At 43.1% G+C, this 27,993-nt stretch overlaps 1 protein-coding gene across 2 annotated transcripts; it reads left to right on the top strand.

The window, feature by feature from the left end:
- The first annotated feature begins 3,309 nt into the window (after positions 1-3,309).
- Positions 3,310-20,199, top strand: CD83 (CD83 molecule). Of its 2 annotated transcripts, none has more exons than XM_033113296.1 (5): positions 3,310-3,497; positions 3,603-3,718; positions 15,140-15,359; positions 17,635-17,741; positions 19,054-20,199. In XM_033113296.1, the coding sequence occupies exons 1-5, from the start codon at positions 3,461-3,463 to the stop codon at positions 19,177-19,179; spliced, it is 606 nt and encodes a 201-aa protein (XP_032969187.1). In that variant the 5' UTR covers positions 3,310-3,460; the 3' UTR covers positions 19,180-20,199. The 2 variants fall into 2 exon arrangements, with proteins under 2 accessions (XP_032969187.1, XP_032969186.1); XM_033113295.1 differs by having other exon boundaries at positions 19,051-20,199.
- The last annotated feature ends 7,794 nt before the right edge of the window (positions 20,200-27,993 follow it).

Genomic DNA, 27,993 nt, shown 5'->3' with positions numbered 1-27,993 from the left:
AGGACAAAAAAATTGCTGAATGTAAAAATATAGAAAATACCAGCAAATTACTAGCCCAAATAAAGTGGCGTGGTTATAATTAGAGAAAAAAAGGTTGTATGGGAAGCAAAAATAGAATATTAGGGGAAAAAACGTCACTAAATAAAGACAAAAAGAACAATTCACTGGGAAGATATAATAGTAACTTGAAGGCACCTAAAACATAGCATTGTTCTATGAGGAAAAAAGTTGATAAAATTTCAAAGCATAGTCACGGGGATTTTAACACATCTCTTTCAGTAATTAAAGTTTAAGATGACCAAAACTTAGTAAAGATATAGAACTGAACAACACAATGAGCAAGTGTGATCAGAGACCCATATGGAGAATGCACATTCTTTCCAAGAACACATGACACATTGACCAAAAGGTCACATATGATCACAAAGCATTTCTTGTTAAGCAGCAAAGAATCATACAGACCATGTCCTTGAGTATCCTCAATTGCTAGACAACAGGAGCAACAATGAAAACCAAACCATATATTTGGATTTTGGGGGGTGGGAAAGACCCTCTGAATAATGTATGACTACAAAAGTGTCTTAATGCAGAGTATAAGAACAAATTGTTAACATTAATAAGAAAGGTTGCCAAGATCACTGGCTATACAAACGTAAATTTTTATTCAGTGGCAATGAGCAGCTAGAAAAATATAGTTTGAAAAATACACAGTATATGTGGAAATAGCAACCAAAAATATAAAGGTACTAGGAATAAATCTACCAAAAAATATAGAAACTTTTATGTACGAACTTTTAAACATTCTTGGAGATCTAAGTAAATGGAAAGATATTCAATTTTGATGGATTTGTAGAATCAATTTCTAAAACGCTAATTTTCTGCAAAATTTTTCGTATAAATGAAAACATGTTCCTCCCTCCTGATAATCAGTATCATATAAATTAAACAAAGAAGAACTAGTATTTCCCACTCATTGTCAAATTTTTCATATCGATTTTTTCACATAAATTGAATATGTTCCTATTAAAATTCAAATGAGGTTTTTGAGGTTCACAAGTTGATTCTAATATGTATAAGGTAGAGCAAAGAACCAAGAATGCCAGGACAATTTTAAAGAAGATCAACACATGAGGAGGGATCACTCACTCCACCACCACAGCCAAGACTTAACTATAGTTTAAATGAGTAATTAGAAGGTGTGATATTAGCACAGAGAGAAACAGAGTAGAGTCTAGAAATAGGCCCACACACATATGGAAATCTGTATATAACAAAGATACTATTTCAAATCAGTGGAGAAATAAGAACTTTGAGCAAGCAGCATTGGAACAACTGGTTATCCATATGGAAAAAATAAGTTAGATCCCTACATCAAACCATATTTAAATGGATTAAAGACTTACAAATGACAAAGCATGACTTTAAAAGTTTTGGGAGAAAATGAAGGAGAGTGTTTTTATGATCTCAAGGTTGGAAAAGATTTCTTAAACACAACACCAGAAGCACAAACCATAAATGAAAAGATCAATACATTTGACTGCATTAAAATATTTTTAAAACATCTTTGTAAGTACATTAAAGATATAAACAAAGTGAAAAATACAAACCTTAGGCTTGGAGAAGATATTTGGCATGCACATAACCAAGAAAGGATTTGGCCCAGAATTTATAAACAGCTGCAATGGAAAAGGCCAAAGATATGAATAGACAATCCTCAAAGGGACACCCAATGGCTTCGAAACATAGGAAAACATGTTCCTCCCTCCTAGTAATCAATGTCATGTAAGTTAAACAAAAAGGAACTAATATTTCCCACTCATTACATGTCAAAAATTAAAAAAACAATCAGAAATCTGATGATGCCAAGCCCTGATGAGGGAGTGTAAATGGATACACACTTTGGAAGTCAGCATGAAACGATCTACTAATGTGGTGGAATTGCAGGGCCAGAGGGTTTGAATATCCCCAGCTGCATACAACATTGTTTATAACAGTGAAAAATCCGAAGAGAGCTTAAATATCCAGGTATGGGATCTAGCAAGGAACAGATGTTTTATGAAGAATATATTGCATACAGATATGTTCGATTCTATTTTCTAAACTTATCTGTGTATGCCTAAAGATATCCTAATTAAAAAAAGTTAGCTTGGTGACATATATGGTACGACTATCAATTGGTGTAACCACTTCCAAGGGTCAGTTAAAACCACTTAGATGCCATTCTTTTCAACTGCTTGAATGGACAAAGGTGGAAGTTGGATTAACAACGTATGTTGGCAAGAGTTCTGGGAAACAAACACTCGCATACATTGCAGGTGGGAATATAGATTGAGGACACTTCAGTAGAGATAATTTAGGATTATTTAACAAAATTGTGAATTCCCTTTAACCTAGCACAATTTCCTCTAGGTACTCATTCCGAGAAAATGACCACTATTAGAACAAAGGTAATCTATGCAAGTTCCTCTAAGCGATGAATAATTAAAGAAACAACCTAACACTAACACTATTGGTCTAGAAACACTAGACTAATAACGTCTAACATTATTTGGTGCTAATTATGGTACAACTATAGGATGGAACATTATGCAGCCAACAAAATGTTACTGTGGAAACTTCTAATGATGTATAAATACTTGCAAAATATTAAACTAAAATAAAGTAGGTTACAAAGTTGTATGTAGACAAAAATATCTACCCATGCACTGAAGCGAAGACACTAAAATATGTTACCATAAATTACTTCTGGATAGATTATAGGTAGTTTCTATTTTCTTCTAGATTTTTCTTTTGTCTTTCTCCCAAATTCTGTGTGTAATTATTACTTTACTAGGAGATGGTCTCCTTTGTTAAAATAATTTTAAAAGACTGGATGATACTGAGTGATAATCCATGCCAGAAGGCAGGGAGCCAGGAACTACACACTTGCCGCGTTCCTTGGGAAGTCTAATGAGTTTTTGGTTACCACAGAATCTGGAGAGACCCAGGACCTGGGTTCACCAGTGACGTCACCACGGACAGGCTGTGCGACTGAGGAAGCTGCTCAACCTCTCTGAATCTGGTTTCACCTCCTTGAAGAGGCTATAAAAGCCCCGCTGGCATGGCTCCTGGCCCTGCTATGCGGGTCAGTGGAACCGTGTCACGCGTGCGAGCGCGGTTTGCAAAGCCCCAAGCGCCGGGCGTTACGCGGGGATTGTTGTCGCTGCGGCCAGGGAGCAACAGCGACGCTAGCTTGGGGGCGCCCGGGAGGGTGCGCGGGGGCGGGGACGCGCGCGGGGCGGGCGCTGGGGCGGGGGAAGGGGACGCCCCGCTGGCTGCTGGCGCGGGGAGGGCTCACCGCCTGCTTCCGCCGCCCGCGGGAGATTCCCCTGGGCGGCCGCCCGGGGAAGTCCCGGAGCGGCGGGTACAAGAGCGCGGCGCGGCGCGGCGCCAGCGCGCCACAGGCCAGCAGCCCCCAGCCATGTCGCGCGGCCTCCAGCTCCTGCTCCTGAGCTGCGGTAGGTCCCGGGGCTGCCTGTCGGCCTCCCTCCCGCCCCCAGCGCCCCACCGCCCCGCAACACCCCCTTTCCTCGCTTGCTCACGCAGCTCTCTCCCTCTTGTAGCCTGCAGCCTGACGCCCGCAGCGTGGGAAATGACCGTGGCTTGTTCGGAGGATGTGGAGTTACCTTGTACCGCCCCCCGGTACCCGCAGATCCCCTACACTGTCTCCTGGGCCAAGGTAAGCGCGGCGGTGCCCGCCGTACGGGGTTCCGTTGGCTCAGTTGGAGGCGGCGGGAACTACCTGGCTTGGGCTGTCGCCCCTCTGTGGCTGGGAGTCGGGGCGTCTCCTGCTGAAGTCCAAGTGTTCAGCCTTCCGATGCGCCTCCCTTACCCTCGCCCCAGCGCGATGCGCATCCAGGTACTGGGCACTTAGAGTTTGTTCCTGACTCTTCAGTCCTCTCCTGCCTCTAAAGGTGGCCCGTGGTGAATGACCCATATGAGACGTTTTAGAAGGGCAGAGAACCTCGTTGGGTGAATTCTGGAGCCCAGCTGTGGTGGTGGCCAGCAGGCCAGGGAGAAAGCAGCTAGGGCAGGTTTGGACCATTGGACAGGAGGATTTCTGATTTTTGGTGTTTTATAACCAACAATTTGTGTGTATTCATCAATTTGTGTGTGTGTGTGTGTGTGTGTGTGTGTGTGTGTGGTGGGGGGAGTGGGCAATTTGCAAGGAAGAACTGAGAGGTAGAGGCAATTAGGCTTGTTCTGTAGGTGGTGGTGATCTGTTAGTCATCTCCTTTCTGGGATGCTCTTGGCTTCTTCCCTTACCTCTGGCAGTCCTGAGAGGTCCAGCAAGGAGGGAGTCCGTGAGGGTGCATGAGCGGTGTCCACACGTGTGTGAACAAGCGTCATTGACCCTACTGTGAGGAAGCTGAGTCGCACTTAGTTTTTTCTTAAGGTTCTCTCTCAACTGGAACATTTTCAGATTCTAAGATTGGAGTTCTGGTGGCATTGCAAAGCCAGCCGCCACTGTTTGCTGTCACTGGTCCTTTGCTCACCCCCTTTAATGAGGTTACTGCTACAACAGCACCTCCAGTTTAAGCCACAGAGGACTTACTCTGTGGCTCTCACCGATATGTCGTCTTACTTTGAGGCAAATCTCTGCATTTGTGGCTTTCCGCTAATGCGGTGTTCTCGTCTGCCTGCCATAAAAGATGCTGTGAGAACGAGCACATGTATGTGGCCATTTAACAAGATAACAGTTAGGGGTGTGTGTGTGTGTGTGTGTGTGTGTGTGTGTCCTCTCTCACCAGATAGGGCTGCATCACCGCTTTTGTGTATTCTGAGTGGCACCCAGTGTTTGCCCTAATTGCAGAGGTGCTCAGTGAATTGTTCACTTGGTGAGTTCTGCACAGTGGCAGTGGTGCTGCGGCCTTGGGGCATGGTATTGTGTATGAAAATAGATTTGTTATTATTCCTGCTTCATTTCCACCTTAGTTACTGTGGGATCAGAGAACACAGCATTTCCGAAATTGTTCTCATTGTAAACACAATAGTATTTAAACAAAAATAATTGTAACACAGTATTATTTGAGTGCTAACCATCTGCCCAGTGCTGAACTAACAATTTGCATACATTAGCTGTTTTAATCCTTCCAATGGGTCTTCCAAGATCAGTACTATTGTTACTCCTATCTTACAGATGAGGTAACTAAGCCTTGGGGATTGAGATACGTAATCTGCTCACGGTTACACAGCTGGCTAACTGGTAGAGTTGAGATTTGAATCAGGCAGTCTGATTCCTCAGCCTGAGTTCTTAGAGGTCTATCTTGATATTTGTTTTCTCCCTTAGTTACTTAAGGTAAAGAAAGTGAAAGCGTCCTTGGGCTAGCCAGGCAGGGACTTAGTTATCCTAAAGAAGGGGGAAAACATGAAACCACTATTCCTTTCAGAGAGTGATTAAAAAAAGAAAACAATATTAATACCCCTAGAGGAGTAATTAAAAAGTACTCATCAAACAAGTAGATAAAATTTCAGACTGTAAAGTTCAAACAGTTGTCAAGTTAAATCTTCTTGCACAAGGTTACTTTGAATGGTGCAGTAAAACCATGGCAATTAACCTTTGGCTTCTCCTTGTGTGTCAGCTGATGATGTAACTCTATAATATATGTGCTTGTTTATTGAACATGGTTCTTGCATGATTTACCCTGAAGATCTCTCAAACCTCTGTTAAAAAAAAAAAAAAAGACAGCAGTCTCTTTGCATTCTTCTTTTTTTTTTCTGTTGGTCCATGGAATAGATCATTGAAAAATCATACCATGATTGTTATTTTTAAAGAAGTAAACTGGTTGATAGGGTGAATAGAACGATGCTATGCCGGTAAACTAACTCAGATACCTTGAAAATGATATGCATTGTTCCTTCAAGTACTTTTAAAAGGTTTTCAGCATATTCTGTAGGTATTTGTTATTTTCCAACCCAGTAATTGTCCTTTTGCATCGATTGTGCTTGTACAACAAAAATGGATAGAGTGTTCTGGAAATAAGGCCAGTGGTGAAATAGTGAAATACTTCGTTTGACAGAGGATTCCGTATCTTGTCATGTCCCCCTGCCCCACATACTACTTTCTTACAAAATGTTTCAGTGAAGCAGAGAGGTAGCTATAAAGTGAGGAATTTAAACCTGGTGACCGCGGCCTGCCTAGCTCATGTCACCTCCCTGTATCATCACTAGTGTGGTTTGTAAAACCTCTTTGCACAGTCATGGGTTGCTGGCCAAGTACAGCAGAGTCCCTTAGAGTGTGGCTTTTCATTGTCCGCCAGGTGGAATCACATTCTTGCAGACCTTCTGCATTTCACAATTACAGTTATAATGACTCACAATGTAAAATTCCATTTACCACTCAGTTCTCCGGCACCACAGAGCATCCTGCCACTGTCCAGTTGGCACTGATTACTTGTGATTAACAAAAGGACCCATGTAAACCATGTGTCTATCATGTGCCTTTTACTAAAAGACTCAAAAGCAGACCATGTCCTTATTAGTGTTTGTAATATTAGGGTTAGTTGGGAGGAAACAGTGTCCATTTTAGTCTGTTTCCAAGGTACAGTCGGGGGGGGGGCTACAGGGGGCTTAATAAAGCCCCCTGGGGGGTTCAAGGTGGAGCGATGAGTGGGTAGAGATAGCCCAATTCTTGTTAACCCAACTTTACTTTTCTGTGGACTGATGTCCTCCTCTGGGATCCAACAGTGGGTCCTCCTCTCATCCCTTCCTATATTGTACATTTCAGCACAGAGAGACTGATTGAGGAGAAATAAAAAGTGAATAGCTTTACAAGTTGTAAATTAGCTTTAGCTTTAGCTTTTAAAGTTGTGAATAGATTGTGGTTGTTTGGGGAGGTATTTTGAGAAAATATGCAAATAGACTTTGGTCCAGCACTTTTCTTTCATTGACTGTGACCTTGGGTTAGATTCTAGAGTAAGAGCATATAGCACAACCCTGTGTTCACCTGGAGTAAGAACATCCATTAAAGTGCTACATCTGTTCATACCGAACATCATTGAGTTCACACTCTTGTTAATGAAGGTGCACCAGGTTTGGAGGGAGAAAATGACACTGGATGGAGTGTTCGGGCATGGTTGATGTTTGCAACTAATAATAATGAGTGGTTATTTTTCAGGAAGCTGTAGATCTTTTGTCATGCTAGGAGCCCTGACAACCTATGTTAATGCATAATGAAAGAGGATATATAGTTCATCTCTGGGTGACACTGCGGGGGTGAGGACAGAGATGCATCACAAGACAAGTGCTCTTTTAAGACGACTTCCAAAGGAAGGGAGAAAGCGGAAGTAAGACTATGATTTCAGAGAATAGATCAGACTTGAAATCTATTTTAGAAGAGCCCAGCTGTGGCAAATCATGGGCTATCCTGTGGACTAAGGGATCTGTGGGAGAGCAGGTTAATGGCTTCCATGAGACCTACTTTACCACACAGATATTTCTTGTCCTTGATGCTTTATGAAGCTGTCTTCCATGCACATTGCTAGTCTCCTATCCAGCAGAGTTGTGTTTGCTGCCTCTACCATCTTGTGTGATAATGAACTACAGAGCAAGGGGGCACTGAGGAGAGCAGAGTGCCTTAGGACGGGGAGGGGCTGGGTTGATGGATCGCCTGGGTGATGTAATCTGTGCAGCCACAGACCCTGATGGACCCATGAAGGAGACAATGTGTGTCACTCACTTCCTTCATTTTGGAATGCCATCTGTTGTAAGAGAGATTTAAGAATGTACTTTTAGGGAAAAAAAGGAAACATTTGTACATTAAATACATAAACAAACATTGAAAGGAGAAAACAACATGTGTAATTAGCAACAAAGAAAAGTCGGATTGTCCCCAATGGCACCTCTACTACGTGACCTGGTTGAATCACTTTTATGGGCTCTATTCAAACCATGAAAGACATGAAACTGGTTTTCAGATGTCTCTCAAATTTACACTTTCATTAATTAATAAGTAATTCTAAGTCCCAAATATGTGCCAAGTCCTGGGCCTGGCATTGGTCATCCCACGATCAACACAGAACTTTTGCCAGATGCAGGAATCCGTAAGCATTTTGGAGAACTGATGGGTAACAGTGACCTAGAGGGAGAATTCTACAGCAGAGGGCTGAGAGGTAATGTTAGAAAGGAGGCTGGGAACAGATTGTGAAGAACCTTGAATGCCAAACCATAATGGCTTGAGCTTTATCCTTTTGGCAGTTTTTAAGCAAAGGATGACATAATGAAAAACATGTCAAAAGAAAAGCATATTACTGGTGGTGAAGGACAGAATATGATTCATCCGAGAAGATGAATCTTCTTTACAGTGAAACTTCCATCAGGTTAACGCAATAAGACTGGAACACATGCCTGGGCTACACCTTCCTTTCCCTCTTGGTCACCCATCCTGTCTGTGTGGTTCTACAGAAGGGTGGGCAAGGCAGAATGTGGCTGCCTTGAAGAGGGCATTAGAAGTCTCAGTTAGATGAGAAGCGTGGATCACGGAGATTTTTGGACAATGATGAAACAGTTGCTAATATCTTTTGGCTTGGAAGAGGGTAGAGAGGAAAAAGGCAGCAGAGAGTTAAATAGAAAAAAAGCCAACACTTGTTTTCCATGAATAAAAGGGGGAACCTGGATCATATGAGGACTCGTTTATCTTAGTTCTGCACTGGCTATGTCACTACACAAAGAAGAGGAAGTTAAAAGGTCTCAGTGACGTAAGGGAAGGTTTCACGCAGGGTAGGACTAAAAAGAGACTCAGTTACCTAAAAAATACTTCCTCCATCGAAAACTGTTTCCATGATGATCCCTTCCTGGCTACTCCTGCAATGACCCCAGATTTTCTACCAACAGTCCTTAGCTCAAACCAGACCTAGACTAAAGTACTTCCCCAAGATTCCTTTACACCCGTAAGCATATTTGTGATTTTTGTTTTTGCACTGGGGTATACGTGGGTAAAATTCCTGTGTGTCATGTAGTGCTGGTCTAGGCATAAGAGCCCAGGGCTTGTTAAGGCCACTGGTATTTTCCTGGAGCACCAGCTAGTCTGATGAATGTGCTTGTACCAATTCTCCAAGAGAAAACACATTCCAAATGAGCTGGTAGGGTCTAGGATTATGGGTCCAGTTGGGAAAATTTGTGGGAAAATAAGGATGCTAGTTACCATAAACAATTCATGTTCACCTTGGACCAGACTCACTGGGTCAGTCTTGCGGAGCAAAGATGCTGAATCATATCAGGCCGTGGTGTCTTGTTCCCTGAGGAGGTGGAGGCAGGTGAGCCCGAGGGACAAAGCAGGACTGGCCAAGAGGCTGGAGCCATGTGGAGGTAGCCCCCATGTGTCACATTTATCTATGGGACGGTACACAGTGTCCCTGTCAGTTAGAACTCTCATTTGTGAAGGCTTGTCCCTTGGTCAAAACTAGCTTAAATAAAAGGGGATAAATATATTGGTTTATACAATTGAAATGGAAAAAATTCTTAAAAATCGTAGTATAGTTTACACTTCACTGATGGCTGGTGTTGTGGATTGAATTGTGTCCCACAAAAAGATATGTCTCAGTGCTAATCCCGGGTATTTGTGAATGTGTCCTTATTTGAAAATAGGGTTTTTGCAGATGTAACCCAGTTAAAGTGAGGTCATACTTGGCTAGGTGGGTCCTAATCCAATGATCGGTGTCCTTAAAAGAAGAGAAAACTGAGACATGGACACACACACACACGAGGAGAACAGCATGTGAAGATGGAGCAGAGATTGCAGTAATGTGTCTACAAACCAAGGAACACCAAGGATTTCCAGTGACACCAGAAGCTAGGAGTGAGGCACGAAACAGATTATCCCCTAAAGCCCTCAGAGAGAGCAGGGCCCTCCGAACACCTTGGACTTTTGGCCTCCAGAACTGTGACAGAATAAGTTTCTGTAGTTTCAAGTTGTGGTACTTGGTTATGGCAGCCCTCGGAAGCAAATCCAGCTACATCTTGAGGTTTTATGAATATCCTCAAGGCTTGATGTCTTTCTCTCAATTCTTCCTTCCTTCATGCTGGTTTTATTATCAGCCTCCACATGGCCGTAATGTGGTAGCTGATAACTGCAGGCTTGTATATCATCCCAGGATCAAAGGAAAAGATTTAGCCTATCGTCTAATATCTCAACAAATGTCTGATTATACTTAAGTGGCTTTGATTGGGTCATGTGTCCATTGGCACCAGTTTATCTGGTCACGGATGTCGGTCTTGAGTTAAAAGTACCTCCTCTAGGACTAGATGTAGGGCCTGTGAAGGACGCGGACTCAGCTGTAAGCGTGCCCCTGGCAGGTCCAGCAGGACCCACAAGATGCTAACGGAAGGAGGATGGTTGGCATGAACAATGAGGGGTCTACCATTACCTTCCAACGGTTTGTGACACATTATGGTACTGCTTTAGAAAATTCAGAGTGTTGTGGCTATTTTAGAGACATCATGAGTAGAAAAAGAACTCTTCTCTAGAGCAGAGATTGGGGCTTCTAGAAAACTTTGCCAGAGAGGAAACTAGACGTCTCAGCAATAAATGAATGAATGACTAAATGAATGGATGGAGTGGAAAGCTATCAGACATAACAATTTCCGTTACCGACATGATCAGTTACAAAGCACTTTTATGTGTTTTTTCATTTGATTCTTCAAATAACCCCCCAGGGTAAGTATGATAGTTCCAGATGAGAAAATGAGAGTCAAAGGTGAAGTGATTTACGGAAGACGACCCAGCTCACTGGAGAAGCTGGGGCTTGATTTTGGACCTTTTGATTTTAAGGCCAGTGCACTTACAACTTTCTCATTGTTTCTAAAGTTCACTCATTCATTCAACAAATACTTTTTGAATATTTCCTGTGGGCAGGGAACTATTTACAATGCTGAATGCAACCTTGGTTGTGAAAAGAAAAGAGAGTATTAACATTTTTAGGGCTTTCTGTATGATTGACACTATGCTATATGGCCCCCTCCATCATCTCGGGAATCTTCACACCAACGTTTGAGATACAATTACGGGCTAACCCCCCACCATCTCTGTCGAGCAAAGGAAGCGTGTGAGAGCTGTTCAGGCAGTTGGCCTTGAACAGAACTAGTCATGGTGAGGCTGGGGTTTGGCTCCAGCTCGAAAGTCTGTGTTCTTAATTATATTGCTTCTGCCATATTCATGACTCTGTTAACAGCCATAAATCCAAATCTGTCTGTTAGACCCAGTAAATTTCAAAGTGGAAAATCATTTTTTCCAATAAAACTACACTTAGAAAAAAACGATGTTAATGTGCCTACATCCTACCCTCATTATGACATCAACCTCCAAGCCACACTATTTTGCACATTATAAAGAGCTGTTTTTATGATGAATGACGATTATATTGACACTTTAATTGAGTTAGAAACCAAGGTACATGAATGTTAGTGCACGAAAAATGCAATAAAAAAAGCTGTTCAATGTGATTGGAATATATCAGATTAATTTGGTATCTCCTTTAAATACTTGAAATTCATACTTTTAAATCGATTTAATCAAATTGTTTAATTAAATATTTACATATACAGGGAGTGCCAGAAAAATGTATATACTATGTTTCCCTGAAAATTAGACCTAGCTGGATAATCAGCTCTAATGTGTCTCTTGGAGCAAAAATTAATATAAGACGTGGTCTTATTTTACTGTAATATAAGACTGGGTCTTATATTATATTATGTAATATAATACCCGGTCTTATACTAATTTTTGCTTCAAAAGACGCATTAGAGCTGATTGTCTGGCTAGGTCTTATTTTTGGGGAAATACGGTAAGTGGACACTTCGGTCAACGTTGCTCAAGTCGTAGTTTGCCATAATCAGAAGTGTCTGGACGCTGATGGTAACCACTTTGAGCACCTCTTGTAATTGCGGAAGTCAAGCGTGCCTTGTATTCATCTTTTGTTATTGGTGTATATTGAGTATTACAATATTAATACAGTTTTCCTTTCTTAAATGTGTGTACATTTTTTGGCACCGTGTGTGTGTGTGTGTGTGTGTGTACAGACACATTGCCCCTCGAAAAAAATCTCTTCCTTTTCTTTTAGTTCCCTATCACATTCTTAACAGACCTCATGTACGATAAATTTGTATTTCAAGTCTGTGATCAAAATTCTTTCTGTAGCATAAAAAAGGACACATTTCAGAAACCTGGAGACTAATGTGAAATACTCTTTTGAAAAATAAACAAATACCCTAGTCATGCTAAAAAAAAAAAGAAAAAAATTCTTTCTGTGCCATAGGAGTGGTACTGTTGTCCTTTTATATTCAAATATGGTAATCTAGGAGGTTAGCATATATTATATTTGAATAATATTATGTAAACTTGAAAAAAACCACTTTCCACAATAGGGTTTTTGACTGAAATATTGGTTCAGTTTCAGCCATATTTAATTATTTACTTGATTTCTTTCATTTTCGTTCAAATTTGTCCATTATTTAAAAAAAAGACTTAATTCACTTGCCCTTAAAATTAGTACTTTCATTGATTTAGTATTCAGCAAATTAAAGAGAGTTTATTTTAATTCAGGGCTTGTGATTTCCTTAAGGTCAGATTGCCATTTTAGAGAAAGAATGTGGTATTTAAATTATTTAGTCTAACTGGAGGCCTTGAGACAAGTCAAAAGTCCATGGGCTTTCTGAAAATGAGATGCCCTATATTTCGCCCTTTTCCTAAATCAATCAAAAAGATAGAATTGTCAGCATAACAGTTAATACTGGGAGTGTGGATTTTTAAAGCATAATTGGGATGGGTGTTTTGAGGAAATAATTTGCCCAAATCGTGTTGTGGTTTAACACACTACAATATTAGCATTCTAAAGCATGCATTAAATCGTTCCTGTCAATTATGCTTGGCTGTGAATGAATCTGAGGGTTCCTTTTGTTACAAATTACTGTTTCCTAAAATGCTTTTGCAGAGAGGCAATGCAATACTTTTAGATTTGGAGTGTTCAAAGAGCCATTCTTGCCAGTGGTTGATTTTGTGCCAGCTGAAATGTTTACAAGAACTGGTACAGCAAAGCACAGTTGAGGAAGGTCCCTTTTGCTCTAACTGCATTTTTCAGAAATGCTCCTTTGGTTCTTGAACCGGCCTGCCTCAGGGAACTCACCGGATCTGCGCTGTGATGGCTGCTTGGGCCACACAGCAAAAGACAACGATTCGACTTTTGCACAAAATGTCTCTTGGTACTGCCACGTAGTACCCCAAACCCGAGCTCAGCATGCAGTGGGCAATCTCTGACGGGTTGGCCCTGGGTGGTCCTGGGTGCTTGGCCCATCTAAAGCTCTGGTCGGAGGGAGGACCTCTGCAGGCAGTGGGGAGAGGGGCGAGCACATGATGAGGTCTTAGTTTGTGGTTTAATGAGTCTTGTCAAGGGAAAAACTGGGCTGTCTCAGACATGTTCTAGAGTCCGTTGTTGAGTGTCTTTAGTTTTTTCCTAAGGTTCCTTGCCAACACCCCTTTTCTTTGAAACTTTATTTTTGAACACCTAAAGGTCCTAGTGTGGATGTAGATCGTTGGTTATTTGGGAAGGAACCTTTCAACACAAGAAGAAACGTCAAGAAATGGGATTTGTGTTCCTGGACTCTGCCTGAGAAAAGCCATTAGTCTTAGCAGCTCCCTGCTAGCAGTGAATGGAGCAGGGCTTCTTGCAGGAGCCATAAATCTGCCACCAGATGTCTCTGCAGCCCACTCCACGGGGAATGCTGCCGCACAGCGAAGGCTGTGGAAGCTGGAACCTGAGCTTTCTAGAGACTTTGTGGCGTGGTCCCTAACTCAACAAACTAAGCAGAAACCAACCACTGAGGGTGCGTGTGTGTGTGTGTGTGTGTGTGTGTGTGTGTGTGTGTATTTCCTGAGCCGCCTGTGCCTCCCTGGCTGTTGCCCTGATCCCTTATCCCTGAACTGATTCCCTATTGAGAAGGAGGAGAGCAGTTGTAGATGCTCCCAGAGCAGCAGATGAAACGTTGGCAGGTGCAGGCACACTCGGCGGCCTGCAGCCCCGTCACGCTGTGTCTGCCCCTGAGGTGGCTCTTTGGTGCTGTTACAATGCCACTGAATTCCAGGCTCCCTGCTGGCACCCAGGCACCCAGCAAAGGGCTAAGGGCTGCCCAGGAACACAGAAACAAGTGACTTCCTTACTGTTCGTGTAAATCAGTTTTAGAAGCTTTAAGACATTTCAGTGGAGGATCGAGGGGCAAGTTAATGAGGCAAATTGAAGATCTACCTGGGGAAGAAGAGAATCGGTGGTGAATGTGATGTGGGCCTAATCTTTGAAGTAGGGGATGATGAAAAGACGCCAACAATGAATCACAAAACTAGTTCAGGGAAAGAAAACCAGCCTGATGCATTTGGCTAAATTTGGCGTCTGCCCGAGTCAGGCTGGTCTGTCCTCAGTACGATGACAAGCTGTAACGGCCCCGTCATGTGTATCTTGACAGGACTACAAATGATCTGACACAAAATCTCCACGTGGCACTACTGTCACCTGTCTTCTACCTTAGTAGAGAGCGTAAGTGGGGCACATCCTGCGACCACGCGGATGACCACACACGTGTGAGTCGTTGAAGAACAAGGTGATGTTTATGGGAGGCATTGCTCCTCTGCACCTCCGTGTGTTTTTGTTGAGTTGCCTGGCAATGGTCTTAACAGACTTAGGAATGTTTCCAAATAAAAGGCTGGAAGAGAACCGTAAGAATCAGTGAATGGATGAGTTGGTGTCTGAAGAAGACAAGAGAACGTTTAATATAGAACAACAAGCAACAAAATTGGATTCAGAGTGATTCGCATACTTGATCCCAGTCTGGTGATCAAGGAACACTCTCTCCTTTACGTCAAGTAGAAGATGGGGTAGGAAGAATCAGAACATGTGTTCCTGATCTCATTTCAAAAAACAAGATGTAGTCTACAGAATTTTCATAGATTCTCTCCTCCTCCCCCAAAGGTCACACATCCACATAAAATCTTGTTTTTAAAATAATGTCAAGGATGGAGGTGATGAAAACAAGAGGTAGCTCCTTGGTGTGGAGGCCCAGTGCTTGGAAGTCTCTCAGCAGAGCACGATGCAATAGGATTTCTTTTTTTTCTTAACAGCTTACGGAGCGTGGTGAAGAGAAGATCGAGGTACCCCAGGAAGACCTGCAGAACTATCACCAGAAGGAGCCGAATGGCTCTTTCGAGCGCCCCGGTGAAAGGCTGTATGCCCTGAAGATCCAAAAGACTACCGGCTGCAGCTCGGGGACATACATATGTACTCTGGTGGGGCCGGAAGGGCAGAGAAACCAAAGTGGCACAGTGATCTTGAAAGTGACAGGTAAGGTGATCTGCTGTACTTGTTTTCTCGCCAAAATGCGTGTCCACTCTCTGTAGGTCCTAAAATCGACCCTCTCTGTTGGAGCCTTAACTCAGAAGCTTTGGATCACATCTGTGGCTCAAAGCTAAAGTCAACTGTAAGAATGTCATAATTTCTTTCTTTTATTAGGACGGATCTACCCCCAGCCTGACTGGGATGGATGCCAAATGTAGCCAAACAATAATCTGGCTGTTTATCATGTCACAGTCCTTTGGGACAAATGGGAAGCATCCAAGGCTAATTTTTGGGAGATGGAGAATTGTGTAGTCCCCACACACCAGACAACTGTATTATTCTGGTCTTCTGGGGCCTTCCAACCTGGCCTAAGGGAGTTGCTTCATATTTCCACCCTTTTAACATGAGAATAGCATTTCCTTCCCACTTGATGGGGAGTGAATTTCCCAATACCTCAACTCAGGCCAAAGAAAAAGAGTACAGCAAGAAAATAACGTTCCAGTGACAATACACATTTTTGCTCTGTGCAGTAACACCAAGAATCGAGTGCCAAGGCAAAGATTATCAATGTGGATTTTTTTTTTTATATAACTTCTTTATGTAGCTGAAAATATGCCTTGGATTTGACTTTTGCCCAATTCTTGTTGGTGGCTGAGGCTTGAAATGACAAACATGTTGTCATAGAGTCCCTGAATTTGTTCAATAGCTACTTTCTCCTTTCGGGTATCTGAAGGGAATCTTACTCAAGATGATACTCTTATATTCACAAGAACATAATCACTATTTAGGGGTGAGTGGATTTGATTCACTATCACACACACACACACACACACACACACACACACACACACCCCCTTATACCCTTCTTGGTCTCTAGCCTTTACCCTGTTTCGTTTGTCTTTGTAGAACTTACTATACCTGACATACTACACTCTCTGCTTTGTTCTCTGCTGTATCCGGCACACAGTAGGCCCTCAATGACTATTAGTCATGTGGATGAGAAATGAGAGCCGCCTAGCAGGGAAGAGCGGAGAGGAAATGAGAAAGAAAGCTAATTTTCTTGCCTTTCCTTGTCAAGGCCTACATGTTACCCAGAAGTTAAGTGGTCAGATTCTAGAGTCACTTAGATCTGGTTCAAATATTAGCTGTGCTGTCCTGTGACCGTGGGTAAATCTCTGACTCTAAGCCTCAGTTCTCTCATCTTAAAGTGGGGATAGTAATTTCTACAACATAGGCTTGTGTGAGGGTTAAATGAGATAGAACACTAAAATGCATACTGCAGTGCCTGACGTAGACCTGAGTGCTCAATAAATGTTTGGAACCATTAGGATAATGGCTCTCAAACTTTCTTTTCTTGAGTCACAGACCCCCGTCGAATCCATCCCTAGACTATTGCGTGAACTTCTGAGCCCAATGTCAGCCCAGCTCTCTTGAGGCCCATCTGAGGCCCCTCTCGAGAACCCCACCCCTGTCATCTGCATGCCACCGACTCCCGCCTGGCCCTCAAGCAGACTCAGTTAGCAACTTGTTTTCCCAAACAGCACATTGGATGTCTTGCCTGAGCGGGGAGAGGCTGTCTCTGCCATGTCCCCTCCTGGACCACAGGCCTCACTCCTCCTGCACTTGCCCTCCCAGAGTGCTGCGACCACAGCCTCTGTGGCCCTCCCACCCTCGCTGTCAGCCCAGGTGGAGGAGCTTGAACGACTCTACAAAAACCTGTCTGCTAATTCAGTAATAGCCGGGCAGCTCACCTGCCGCGTTTCATAGTCCTGCTATCCTCCTGAGGTGAGGACACGCAGCGTGCTACGCGACACTGATGACGTTAGGTTATATAACTGTTAACGAATGGCGGTTCCTCTGATGGGAAGGCAAAATCAAAGCCAGCAGACACTGGGCATTTGAAATGGAGGCAGATGGGCAGCAGGATAAACCCGGACCATACTCCTGGCTCTGCCGCCTGCCTTCATCCCTCAGCCTTTCTGAGCCTCGACTCCTTCCTCTGTAAAATGGGGCTACTCATTGGACCTGCCTTGGGAGATATAGTGAGATGCTGTATGTCAACCCCATTGCACACAGCTGGATACAGAGTGAGAGTGAGTGCCAGGGGCAGACCCAACCGTCACTGCTGTCATTACTCTCGTTCTCCTGGTGACACAGATATGAAGGCAGGAATGGGACACAAGTAGGACCTAAAAGGCAAGGACAAAGCATTCTTAGTTCTTTAGTATGGTAGAGAAATCCTGTTAAATGGCTTCATGTTTTACTTTTTTTTTTTTGTCAGCATGCCACAAGGATTGCAAAGAAGAGACTTTTAAGAAATACAGAGCTGAGATTGTGCTGCTGTTGGCTCTGGTGGTTTTCTACTTGACACTCATCATTTTCACATGTGTAAGTTGTCTTTTTCAAAACCTCTATTAGTATTAAAAGGTTACCTGAGGCACAAGTCTGAATATGTTTTATAGATAGTGTGGATCACTTAATAATGGGGAGAGATATTCTCTGAGCTCTGGACTTCCTGAGGCCCCGGATTGTGGGAATCGTTATAGCAAACCCCCGCTTGTTTCCTGGACCTTGGCTTTGCACAGAGTACTGTGAAGAGAAGATGAAGTAAGGATATGTGAAGGAAGTTTGAGAAATGCCAAAGGATCCTCCTGAAGCACCAGAGGGCCTTGTAGTTACAGAGGCAGAAAGTGCTACACTGACCATCCCCCACCCTGAGCAGAGACAGCATTCTTCCCATAGGCAAGTGAGCAGCCCAGCCCAGCCACTTAGGGATAGGTCAGTGTCCTTGACCTGACCTTGAACTGTTTCCTCTTCCGGGTTCTCCCCTTTGATTTTGTCACTTCCACCCCCTTCTTGAGAATTCACCCTGAGAAACCAATGCAATGGGGTGCACAGGGAGTCCTAGGGTGAGGGGTGGCTGGCCAGTGCTTGGGCATCTTTGACATGCCCTTGACCTGTTGGTAGCCGGCTGCAGCTTAAAGACCTGAGTCTCCTTCTGCATGGCTGCTGACAGAGCTTGTAGGGGAGCAGGGCAGCGCTGGGCCTGGCCCACTAGGAAGTGATCTGCCTCCTGTGTCTCAATACCATCAGGAAGGGCTGGTTACTTAGCAACCAGGACAGATCTCACCCAGGAGCTATGCTGGGGCTCTTTCTGGCCGCTCACTGGGTCCCTACTTGCCTCTCTGGCCATGCACTCTTCTCTCTGATTGCTGTTTTAGACATCGGTCAATCAAAAGACTCCAATGAGCGTGTACTGTGTACATGGGCACTGGTACGGATATAAGGAAGTGTAAGACATGGTTCCTACCATCAAGGCGCTTCCAGTTTTGTCTTTAGAGTTATTTGCACATGAGAGAATTAGAATTACTAGGCAGTAAATTTAAAAAAATCAGTGACTTTAATTTCTTGTTAGCAAATGCCTGTTTCTATGGGCACTGATGTTTTCCATACAGTTAACTAACTGTAGGGGCTTGAAACGGTGCCAGCCTGTAATCAGTGCATCTCCCGGTCAGAGTTTAGAGATACCAGTGAAATAGTTCCAGCTCATTAGAGTGAGGGAGGTAGCCAGTGTGACGAGGGATCCCAGAATACGCTGTCCAGGCAGCTCTTAGTGAATGGAGTTTAAATGGAGGTGACAACGGAGACGTTTTTCCGATTATTCACTTCTCAACTTACCTCTTATTTTATTTTTCAGAAGTTTGCACGGCAACAGAGTATTTTTCCAGATTTTTCTAAACCTGGCCTGGAACGAGTTTTCCTCCCGGTCACCTCCCCAAACAAGCACTTGGAGCCAGTGACTCTTCACAAAACAGAAGTAGTATGAGCAGGATTTCTGCAGGTTGTTTTTCCTAAAGGGCTCAGCGGTGTGCCTATGTGTCACACAGGACAAGAGAAGAATGTGCCCCACACCCAAGGTGGTGCCTTCCTGTGAAGTCCTGCATCTGACTGAAAACACCTGAAAATGGATCCCACCCCACTCTTTGTGAATAGGACTTTGAAAACCATTACGTGACCACGTAGCATGGGGCCACCTGTAGGGTGCTCTCCAGTGCTGCTGCTTCACCACTACTTTCTCAGCGTTTTATTCAGCTATCTGGTCAATCTCATTGAAATTTTTCAGTCATATGAAAGCTATGGTGTGATGCCGTTGGAAAAGAGTCTTGGGAAATATGAATCGCCAGAGCTGGCCCTGTGACAGACTCTTGAGGACAGCTGTCCTCTTCCACATCTGAGAAACATCTCTTCGAATGTGCTGTGTTTTCTTGTGCTAGCCCAGATGTTTTATGTCTGGGAGAAATTGACAGGCCAAGCTGTGAGACAGTGGGAAATATTTAGCAAATAATTTCCCGGCATGAAGGCCCAGCTATTACTAAGGAGTGTTATGTGTACACAGAAAGAATAGGTCGATGAACTGTTCCCCAATAGGGCCTTTTCATCTGGGCAAGTCCTCTCTAAAGAAGCAGTAAAGAAGAGTCTCACATTTATTTTTATATCTCTATATATGCTTGTCCAAGAAGGATTTGTGTTTTTTGTCCTTTTGAAATCTATGTCTACAGTTAGATATCATCGCTAACCGACAAGCAACCTGAATACGGAAAGTGAGAAGATGTCAGAGAGTGTGATGAAGGGATAGAGAGCTGTCAGTGACAGGAAGGCAATGCTGGACCAATCACGCAATCTGGGTTCTAGCCCGAGTTGTCCCACTACCAAGCTGTATGATCTTGGGCAAAAGTCTATGGTTTCTGCTTTCTCAGTTGTATGGCCAAAGGTGGTTGTATGAGTTGATGGAAATAATGTGTGTGAAAATGCTCTGAACAAGTATAAAGCACTATACAAATTCGAACTTCATTGAGTCATTATTCTTATTATTACAGTGGTGTCCTGGGTAGGAGAGAATGATTTTTACTTTTCATGGTTTCAATTGTTCCAAACAAAAAAATAATCTGCACAGGAGACTGTGCCGTAATCTTCTGTATGATTTCCTTTGGGGGAAGTGAGGAGGCCAGCTCAGTGTGTGGTGCCTGATGTACCAGCCAAAAGTATTCCAAGACATGGACACTTAGGAGCCGCTGGGCCGTGGGGAAAATGAAGTTCACAAATGTTACACTGATATTTTGGCAATTGTTGTGGGGAGTTTTTTGTTTGTTTGTTTGTTTTTTCAATCAAATTTGGCTCTTTCCCTACTTATTTTCCAAAGAGACTTTACCCCGTTAGTAGTGTGTGCATTGCCCACACTGATATTAGAGAGTAAAAGGGATGCCAGATTGATTTAGGGTTTTGCTTCTTTGTCACAGCTTTTGTGTTATGAAATGTATGCCTGTGAATAGGGCATGTTTTTCTTTTTTATACTTAGAACTACTATAAGTCTTTGGGATGAGTGCTAAGATGTCTGTAAACTAGTTTGAGAACCTGAAATCTAGTGAAATGGTGGCGATCAAAGACTGGCTGAGTCCTTCGCTCTGAGCGGGAGGACGTTTATGACAGGTAGACCTGTGTTAAATGGCACCCCCTTCTTCCTAAAGGTGCTCCTGAATCCATTCTCACCTTGCATTGCCAACAGGTAGTACGTGATCAGCTTTACCATACGCGTGACCGCAGGTGGGAGGAATGGAGAGAAGGGTGTGTAAAATCAGGGGCTCTGAACATGGGATTCATGGGTTTCACTCAAGATTCTCAGATAGGTCCATTACCCCCAAAATGGTAAGAAAAAGAAGCTAGTTAAGTGGTTGTAACAGTTATGAAAGCATCATAGGTGAAGCTCCTTTAGAAAATGGCTCTTTGTGAAGATGGATGCTCATAAAATGTCTATAAAAACTGTAGAGTCCCTTTCAGTGGAACAGATTCTGTTTTCTAATGCTTTACCAAAAGTGCTCGAGAGACCATTTGACGCGGTAATTTAGAGCTCAGAGAGTTCTTATCCAGCTGGGTTTGAAGTCCAGCTTCATCACCTTAAAGTTTTACCACCTTGGGCAGGGTACTTATCTCTCCAAGCCATCGTTGGCAGATCTTTAGAATAAGAATAGTATCTGCCTAATAGGTTTGTTGGGAGGATTAAATGAGATAATATATCTAAGAGCTTAGCCCAATGTCTGACAAATGGTAAGCCCTCGATTAATACTAGAGCAAGAAAGAAGAAAAAGGCAACAGAGAAAGTGACAGCAACCACGAGTCTATGACAGACAAAATGGTTTTGTGGAAAGGAACTAATTGACTTAGTGAGTCATGTTGTTTTCAGAGGATTAATCCACAGTGAAACTAAATGCTTCATGGCTGTTAGAACTACAGTACATGAAAGACTAGGGAGGCGGGCAGCCCTTCATTGGTTCAGATGGACTTAAACTGAAAACAGGATGAAAATTTGAGATCAGGTAGATGCAACATTTCACACCTAATATTTGGTATAAGAAAAGGTGTGTGTGTGAGAGAGAGAAAGAGAGAAAGTGTGAGAGAGAGAAATTGTGTGTGTGTGTGTGTGTGTGTGTGTGAGAGAGAGAGAGAGAGAGAGAGAGAGAGAGAGAGAGAGAGAGAGAGAGAGAGAAGGATTGCGTAGAGAGGATATAATTTATCAGGAAGAGTGAATGTTTTCCACTGCCTTGATTGAGGACTGTCAACGTATTTCAGAGGAGGACAGATCATCATGGACCATATTTACTTTTCTGTCTCCACTGTGAGGGAAACCTTTGTTCTCAGGGCCCTCCTTTGTGGAATTAGATCTACAGTTATAATAATTTAACCTTGTGATGTTGCAAGGTTATAGACATGAAGATCAACTCCACATCCTTCCCAAAGAAGGCCTGTGCTTTTTGTTTTCATACTAATTCTCAGCAAGTTTTATTATAGAAAACACTGAGCTGCACTCACAGAACCCAATAGAGCCCAATTATGTGCTGGGTTTGCAGAAGAAATGTGGACACAGAGAGCACATGAGGCTCATGTGTTTGACCCCATGGCACCATCAGAGTCAGGAGTTTCAGAATAATTCAGCCTGGTTCCCTTGCTCTTCCCTCATTGGCAACTTTATTTGGCTGCATTAACTGGCTAATTGTTTAACACTTCCATCTTTCCCATGTAAAAATAGCCAAAAGCCTAAAAATCTTAGGATAGAAGCTGTTTGCTTAATTCAGCAACAGTTGTCCCTCATAATATTGCAACTGTTTGTTTGCAGAGCCAGATATGATCTAACTGGTGAGTAAGATGCAATCAATCAGTTCTTTGGTCAGAGTCTATTATAGCTATTGATTGTCTTCTCAAGCCTAGATGTGTTTATTTTCTAGTTTTCACTTTAAATTGCATAAGAATTTAAAATTCTACTACCTGCCTTTGTGGGGTGTGTGTGTGTGTGTGTGTGTGTGTGTGTGTGTGTTTGGGTAAAATCAAACAAGCATATTTGCTGAGCATATACTCTGGATGAAATACTGGTGTAGGCTCTCTGTAATACTCAAAAGAAAGCAAGATAATCCTTCCTTTCAAGGAGCTTACAGTCTAGTGGAGGGAGAAATGTGCTCTCAGAGCTGTATGTGCAGCTACTTGTTTTACCTAACGTTAGCGAAGTGTACAAAGAATGGCGGGAACACAGAAAAATGACATGGGAGAGTCCAAATTCATGTGCAAGCATGTCAAAGGCTTTAAAGAACTGGTTCCATTTGAAGTTGGACTTGAAAGATAAGCAGGATTTTGAACGGTAGTAATGGGAAAGGGGGGTGGGACTGGCAGAGACACAGTGTCTAAGGCAAACAGAGAGCACACATGAGCAGAGAATCATACGAGGGTTTTTGTAGACAGAGGGCACCCACAGCCCAGACCAAGTAGGGAGGAAGCAATAATGGAAGACAGGCAAGTTATAGAGAATTTGCACAATGAGGTAGTGTTGAAGGGGTCTGAGTTGGTGAGCCATGTAATTAGACACATTCCTAGGACAATAACCAAGAAAATGAAGCGAAAGATGAAATGGAAGAGCTGTAGGAGATGGGAAGCAGGAAAACAGATGGAAGCCCAAAGAAGCTCAACATCAACGGAAGAGAAGAGGAAGGTTGGATACAAGCTGGCTCTTGCACGTTCTTTTCAATTTTTAGTTCGGGATTTTCTTAGGATCCTAGCTGCTGTACATATTTTAAATATTTTTTCACCTTTCCTTTTTTAAAATGACAGAATGGAAAGAAAAACTACTCCTCGCATCTTGACCTCTACGTAACAGGAAGAACATAAGCATCTTAGACCACAGGAAAGGTCCCCATATGTCACAGTCGTGGCTATAACTAATATGGCTCTAGTGCTGCTACAGTCATAGGACATGATTAGAACTGGTTTTATCCATTTTTACTCTTAGTTTTGCCTCAACTTTCCTGTCACAACAGAATATTCCTGGTTTCCCCTTCTACAATTTGATACTATATTCAATCAGTGATTGGTTGATTTAAGAAACATGGAGTGTGTCATCCTAGCTCCCTAGGTTTATTTTTTCCTGTGTTTACAGTTATCTAGCTTCCTTCATTATTTGCTTCCTTCATTGGTTCCATGCCTTTGTACTTTGGTTTAATTGATTACATGTTACATAATTGCTCCTTAGCAATTTTTAAAAATAAAACCTTCCAGTAATTGGTTGACGAACAGTCCGTGCTAACAAAGTATTAAGATAAACTTTGTATTAAGGGAGCCTTGAAGGTAACGTGGGAGGGGTATGAATGCATTTTAGAGAAAAGGAAAATGGTGCCATATAACATTGTTTGTTGCCCCCAAAGCTTGAGAAATTACACACGAGCCCATTCTCTTCTTCAGAGACAAGGCTTTTCACTTACAGATACGTCTTTTTTCTTCTCTGCTTCTTTATTTCATTCTTCCCAAGGGATCCTCGGCAAGCACACAGTTAGGTAACAAAGAACTATCAGGAAAACACCATCTAGGCAGGGTGTATTTGTTTCCATGGTTCCTGAGAAGTTAGGGTGAAGGAAGGAGGCGAAACTTGGGCACAGAAAGCAAATCTTCTATTCTTTTCTCCTTTCAGTGCATAAACGCGTACAGAATCCCTCTGGGCAAAGGAGACAGACCTCACTCAGTGGTTCATTTAGATTCTGCATGAGAAGGAGGTATTGTTTTATTCTTCTTTATAAGAGGGGCCATTTCTTCAAATTGACCATTTTCACCCTCACTCTTTTTCCAAAGTAGCCTGTTTACAATCTACTCTTGCAGATTACAGTACTTAGTAGAGACAAGTAGAGAGAAATTCAGACATTGAAAAGCTTCAAGACATCCCACAGAGTTGGAATGCTTTTTTCAAAGGGGAAAAAAAAATCTGTAAATGTGTATGTACTTGCCTAGGTACCTGAAAGAGCCAGCTGGACAGCCCATAAGCGGCTCCCATTCAGGAACAACAAAAGCCATGTCAGAAGCCAAGGGACAGGAGGCTGAGAACTAATAATAATTTTGCACTTACACAGCAGTTTTCGTCCGAAGACCTCAGAGTGCTTTATAAACATTAATTAAATTGCCCCACAGCTCTGTGAGATGGCTGTGTATCACTATTTCCAGTTTGCAGGGGGTGGAGGGAGGAGAAATGTATGCATGGAGTGAAGTTGGAACCAGGCCACGCTACAAGGCATGCGGATTGCGGACTCAGAAAAAAGCAGCAGGACCTTTCCCCCTGTGATCCAAGACTGTGATCATGTGTTGCGGTACCTGCTGGGCCAAGGAGGAGATGGTCTGATGATAGAGTTGTCCAGGACGACTCCCCAGCAGGACTCACCTTATGCATAAAGTGAATAGAAGGCCACCTGCACCAGGCTTGAAGGGTGCTGGCGCCATCTTCCCCACGAGCTCATTACCACATGCCAGATTGCCATCATTACAGACTCATTCCTTTAGTGGGACTTGTGGTGGCAAATTGGTTTCACCTGACGTGCTGGCTCTGCATACGTGGGAGTACAGCCAGGACAGCTGTGATGTCTGGTCTGCTTCATAGAAAATCCCATGATCGCTTATTGATGTCTGCCTACATCGGGGTAAAGTTGCTGTTGAGTTGTGTCCTCCAAAAAGACATGTTGAAACCTTAATCCCCAATACCTGTGATTGTGATGTTATCTGCAAATAACAGATTCTTTGCTGATACAATCAAGTTAAAATGAAGTCATACTGAGTTAGACTGGATCCTAAATTTAGTGACTGGTGTCCTGATAAGAAAAAAGAAATTTGGACACAGACACACAGAGAAGAGAACACCACATGAAGATGGAGGCAGATGTTGGGGTGATGTGTCCATAAGCCAAGGAATAACTAGAAACTAGAAGAGGCAATTAAAAGTCTTCGGAGGGATTGTGGCCCTGCTGACATCTTGATTCCACATAACTGAGTCTACCATTGAACTGTGGTTTGAGGAGAAGTTGCTCCCTTCTCTACTTGGCCTCAGGTTAGTCCTGCTCCCAAGATTCTCCTTTCCTTCTTACCTAGAGTACCCCAGCAGCCTGCCCATGGTGGGCCAGCCATGGGCGATTGACCTGCTTCTTCTCCACCTGTGCTCTGACTCGGGGCCCACATCCAGGGACCTGGAGATGAGCAGCCGTTGGAGGCAGCTCCAGCTGTCATTGGAATCCTTTTCTGCAGGCTGGCGGCCAAGCAGTGCGAAGAAAGGAAGCAGAAGTTGCTCTTATGAGACTGGGCCAAGGGTGAAATCAGCAATCTTACCTTCTTTGAAAGTGATTTCTGAATCCAACTTAAATGAGTCGACTCCAATTTACCCAAACAGAAACAATCTTTGCCAAATGGCTCATCATCTTTTCATTTTTTAATAAATGCTGACAAGTTTTGAGGATAACTTCTTGTTTTCCCAGGCTTTACATAACCAAGGGCATAAGTAGAAGCCCTGATAAAAAATAAAAGTATCTTTAATAGTGAGCTCCCCCACCAATACATGGCTGGTATCCCAAACACAGGCCCAGTTCCTTGTGCATCCTGAGGGCTCGCCATTGCCAGGGGCCAGCCATCAAGTTTTCTTCTTGAGACTGCCATACTGTTCCCTCTCTGCCACCTGGTGGACTAGTTCAGCAACTGCATCCTGCCTCCCTGCTTCTTAAGTCTCATGAGGCTATCTTAAAATTTGTTGCTATGGGGTAGCTGCTGCTGGGCCCATAAAAGTTGGAAAGGCCTCTCTTACCAGTAAAAGCTTCCTAAATAAGAAACTAACTTCTTGAAATTTCTTGCAGTTCCTGGAATCGGGGCATTTCCCACCACCTCAGTGATGCGTTCAGAGACATCTTATTCCCCTACGATCAACCAAGACACACATAGGGCCCAGGCACTTGACAAAGACTCTCTCTTTTGACAAAATTTTAATTAGGCTCCCTGAAGCCCTCTGCTGGACTAGGCCCGACCTTGGGCTTCCTCTCTGCCCTTGTAGAATCCACTTGAGCAAAAATTCTTCTGAGGCAGTTTAGGGTAAATTTCTCACCCTTGGTATCTGACCAACCTTGGTACCTTATCATCCTGGCCTTCCTTCAGAATTCTGTTGAGTCAATCTAGCAAGAATCCCTCTTACGCCTGATGTCTCCTGTTAGTTATTTTTCCATCCACTGACCCTCACCTGTTCTTTCACTACAGTTGACCCTTGAACAACACTGGTTTGAACTGCACAGGTCCACTTATATGTGAAATTTTTTCAATAAATACGTATTTTCTCTTCTTTATGATTTTGTATAGCATTTTCATTTCTTTAGCTTACTTATTATAAGAATATACATGTAACATACAAAATATGTGTTAATCGGTTGTTTAGTAGGCTACTAGTAGTTAAATTTTGGGGGAGTCAAAAGTTATACATGGATTTTCAACTATGTGGGGGTGGGGATGGCGCCTTTAACCCCTGTGTTATTTAAGGGTCAACTATATAAATGCCCACTGTCCTTATTGGAGTTGGAGTTGAGACCAATCTCTCTCCTACTACAAAACCCTGTTATAGTAGCCCCCACGGAATGAAGTCTGCTTACTGTCTTTAGCAAGGTCATGAATACTTTTTTCTTTCACACACTTCAGTCACTGAGTCCTTGCCTGTCCACACAGGGCATCACAACTTGGGACAGACGTTCTCTTAATTCCAGGAAGGTCCTGACCCATCAGATTTAAAGTCTCTCAATAATCTCTCCCTTGAGGCCTACTGAGGTTGGCAGCCATATAGCTTATATTTGGGAGGGCATTTGTAACTTCAAATCATCTTTGCTGCCAACAAATGAGTTCTGAATTTTTTGTTTAAAAAAGTCTACATATTTTCTGTTCAGGTACCAGAGCTCCCGCTCACCCCAAATGGGTAATGTTTATATTCCTTTGGGATCTTACATCCTGTTTTTCCCAGGAGGATATGAGATCAAATGTCCAGAGTCTGTATCTCCTTTATGACCCTCGCCACAATTTAATTCAGAATCACAGCTGACTGACTGGGATATGGCCGGCTAGGCCTGCTTGCTTGGTTTCCCAGCCCCTGGGGACGAGATAGGTGCACAGGAGGAGAAGGGAGAAGAAAAGATTCACCTTTGTTCTGTTTTTTCTTCATTACTTCCCTGCCTAACATCATGCTGGCTGGGAACATGATGTGCTAATCTGACTCTTATTTTCTCATGAAAATCCAATCCCATTGTCCCCAGTGCCAAATATTTGG

This window comes from Rhinolophus ferrumequinum, chromosome 9 (genome assembly GCF_004115265.2).
Source record: "Rhinolophus ferrumequinum isolate MPI-CBG mRhiFer1 chromosome 9, mRhiFer1_v1.p, whole genome shotgun sequence".
In the NCBI taxonomy this organism is placed as follows: Eukaryota; Metazoa; Chordata; class Mammalia; order Chiroptera; family Rhinolophidae; genus Rhinolophus; species Rhinolophus ferrumequinum.
This window is presented reverse-complemented; position numbering and strand designations above follow the sequence as displayed.

What these genes read in the sequence shown, in the direction of transcription:
- CD83 (XM_033113295.1), top strand. Translation starts at nt 3,461, where the DNA reads ATGTCGCGCGGCCTCCAGCTCCTGCTCCTGAGCTGCG. An exon ending in ACACTGTCTCCTGGGCCAAG is followed by an intron (nt 3,719 to 15,139) that starts GTAAGCGCGGCG and finishes TTTTCTTAACAG; the next exon opens with CTTACGGAGCGTGGTGAAGA. An exon ending in CACTCATCATTTTCACATGT is followed by an intron (nt 17,742 to 19,050) that starts GTAAGTTGTCTT and finishes TTTATTTTTCAG; the next exon opens with AAGTTTGCACGGCAACAGAG.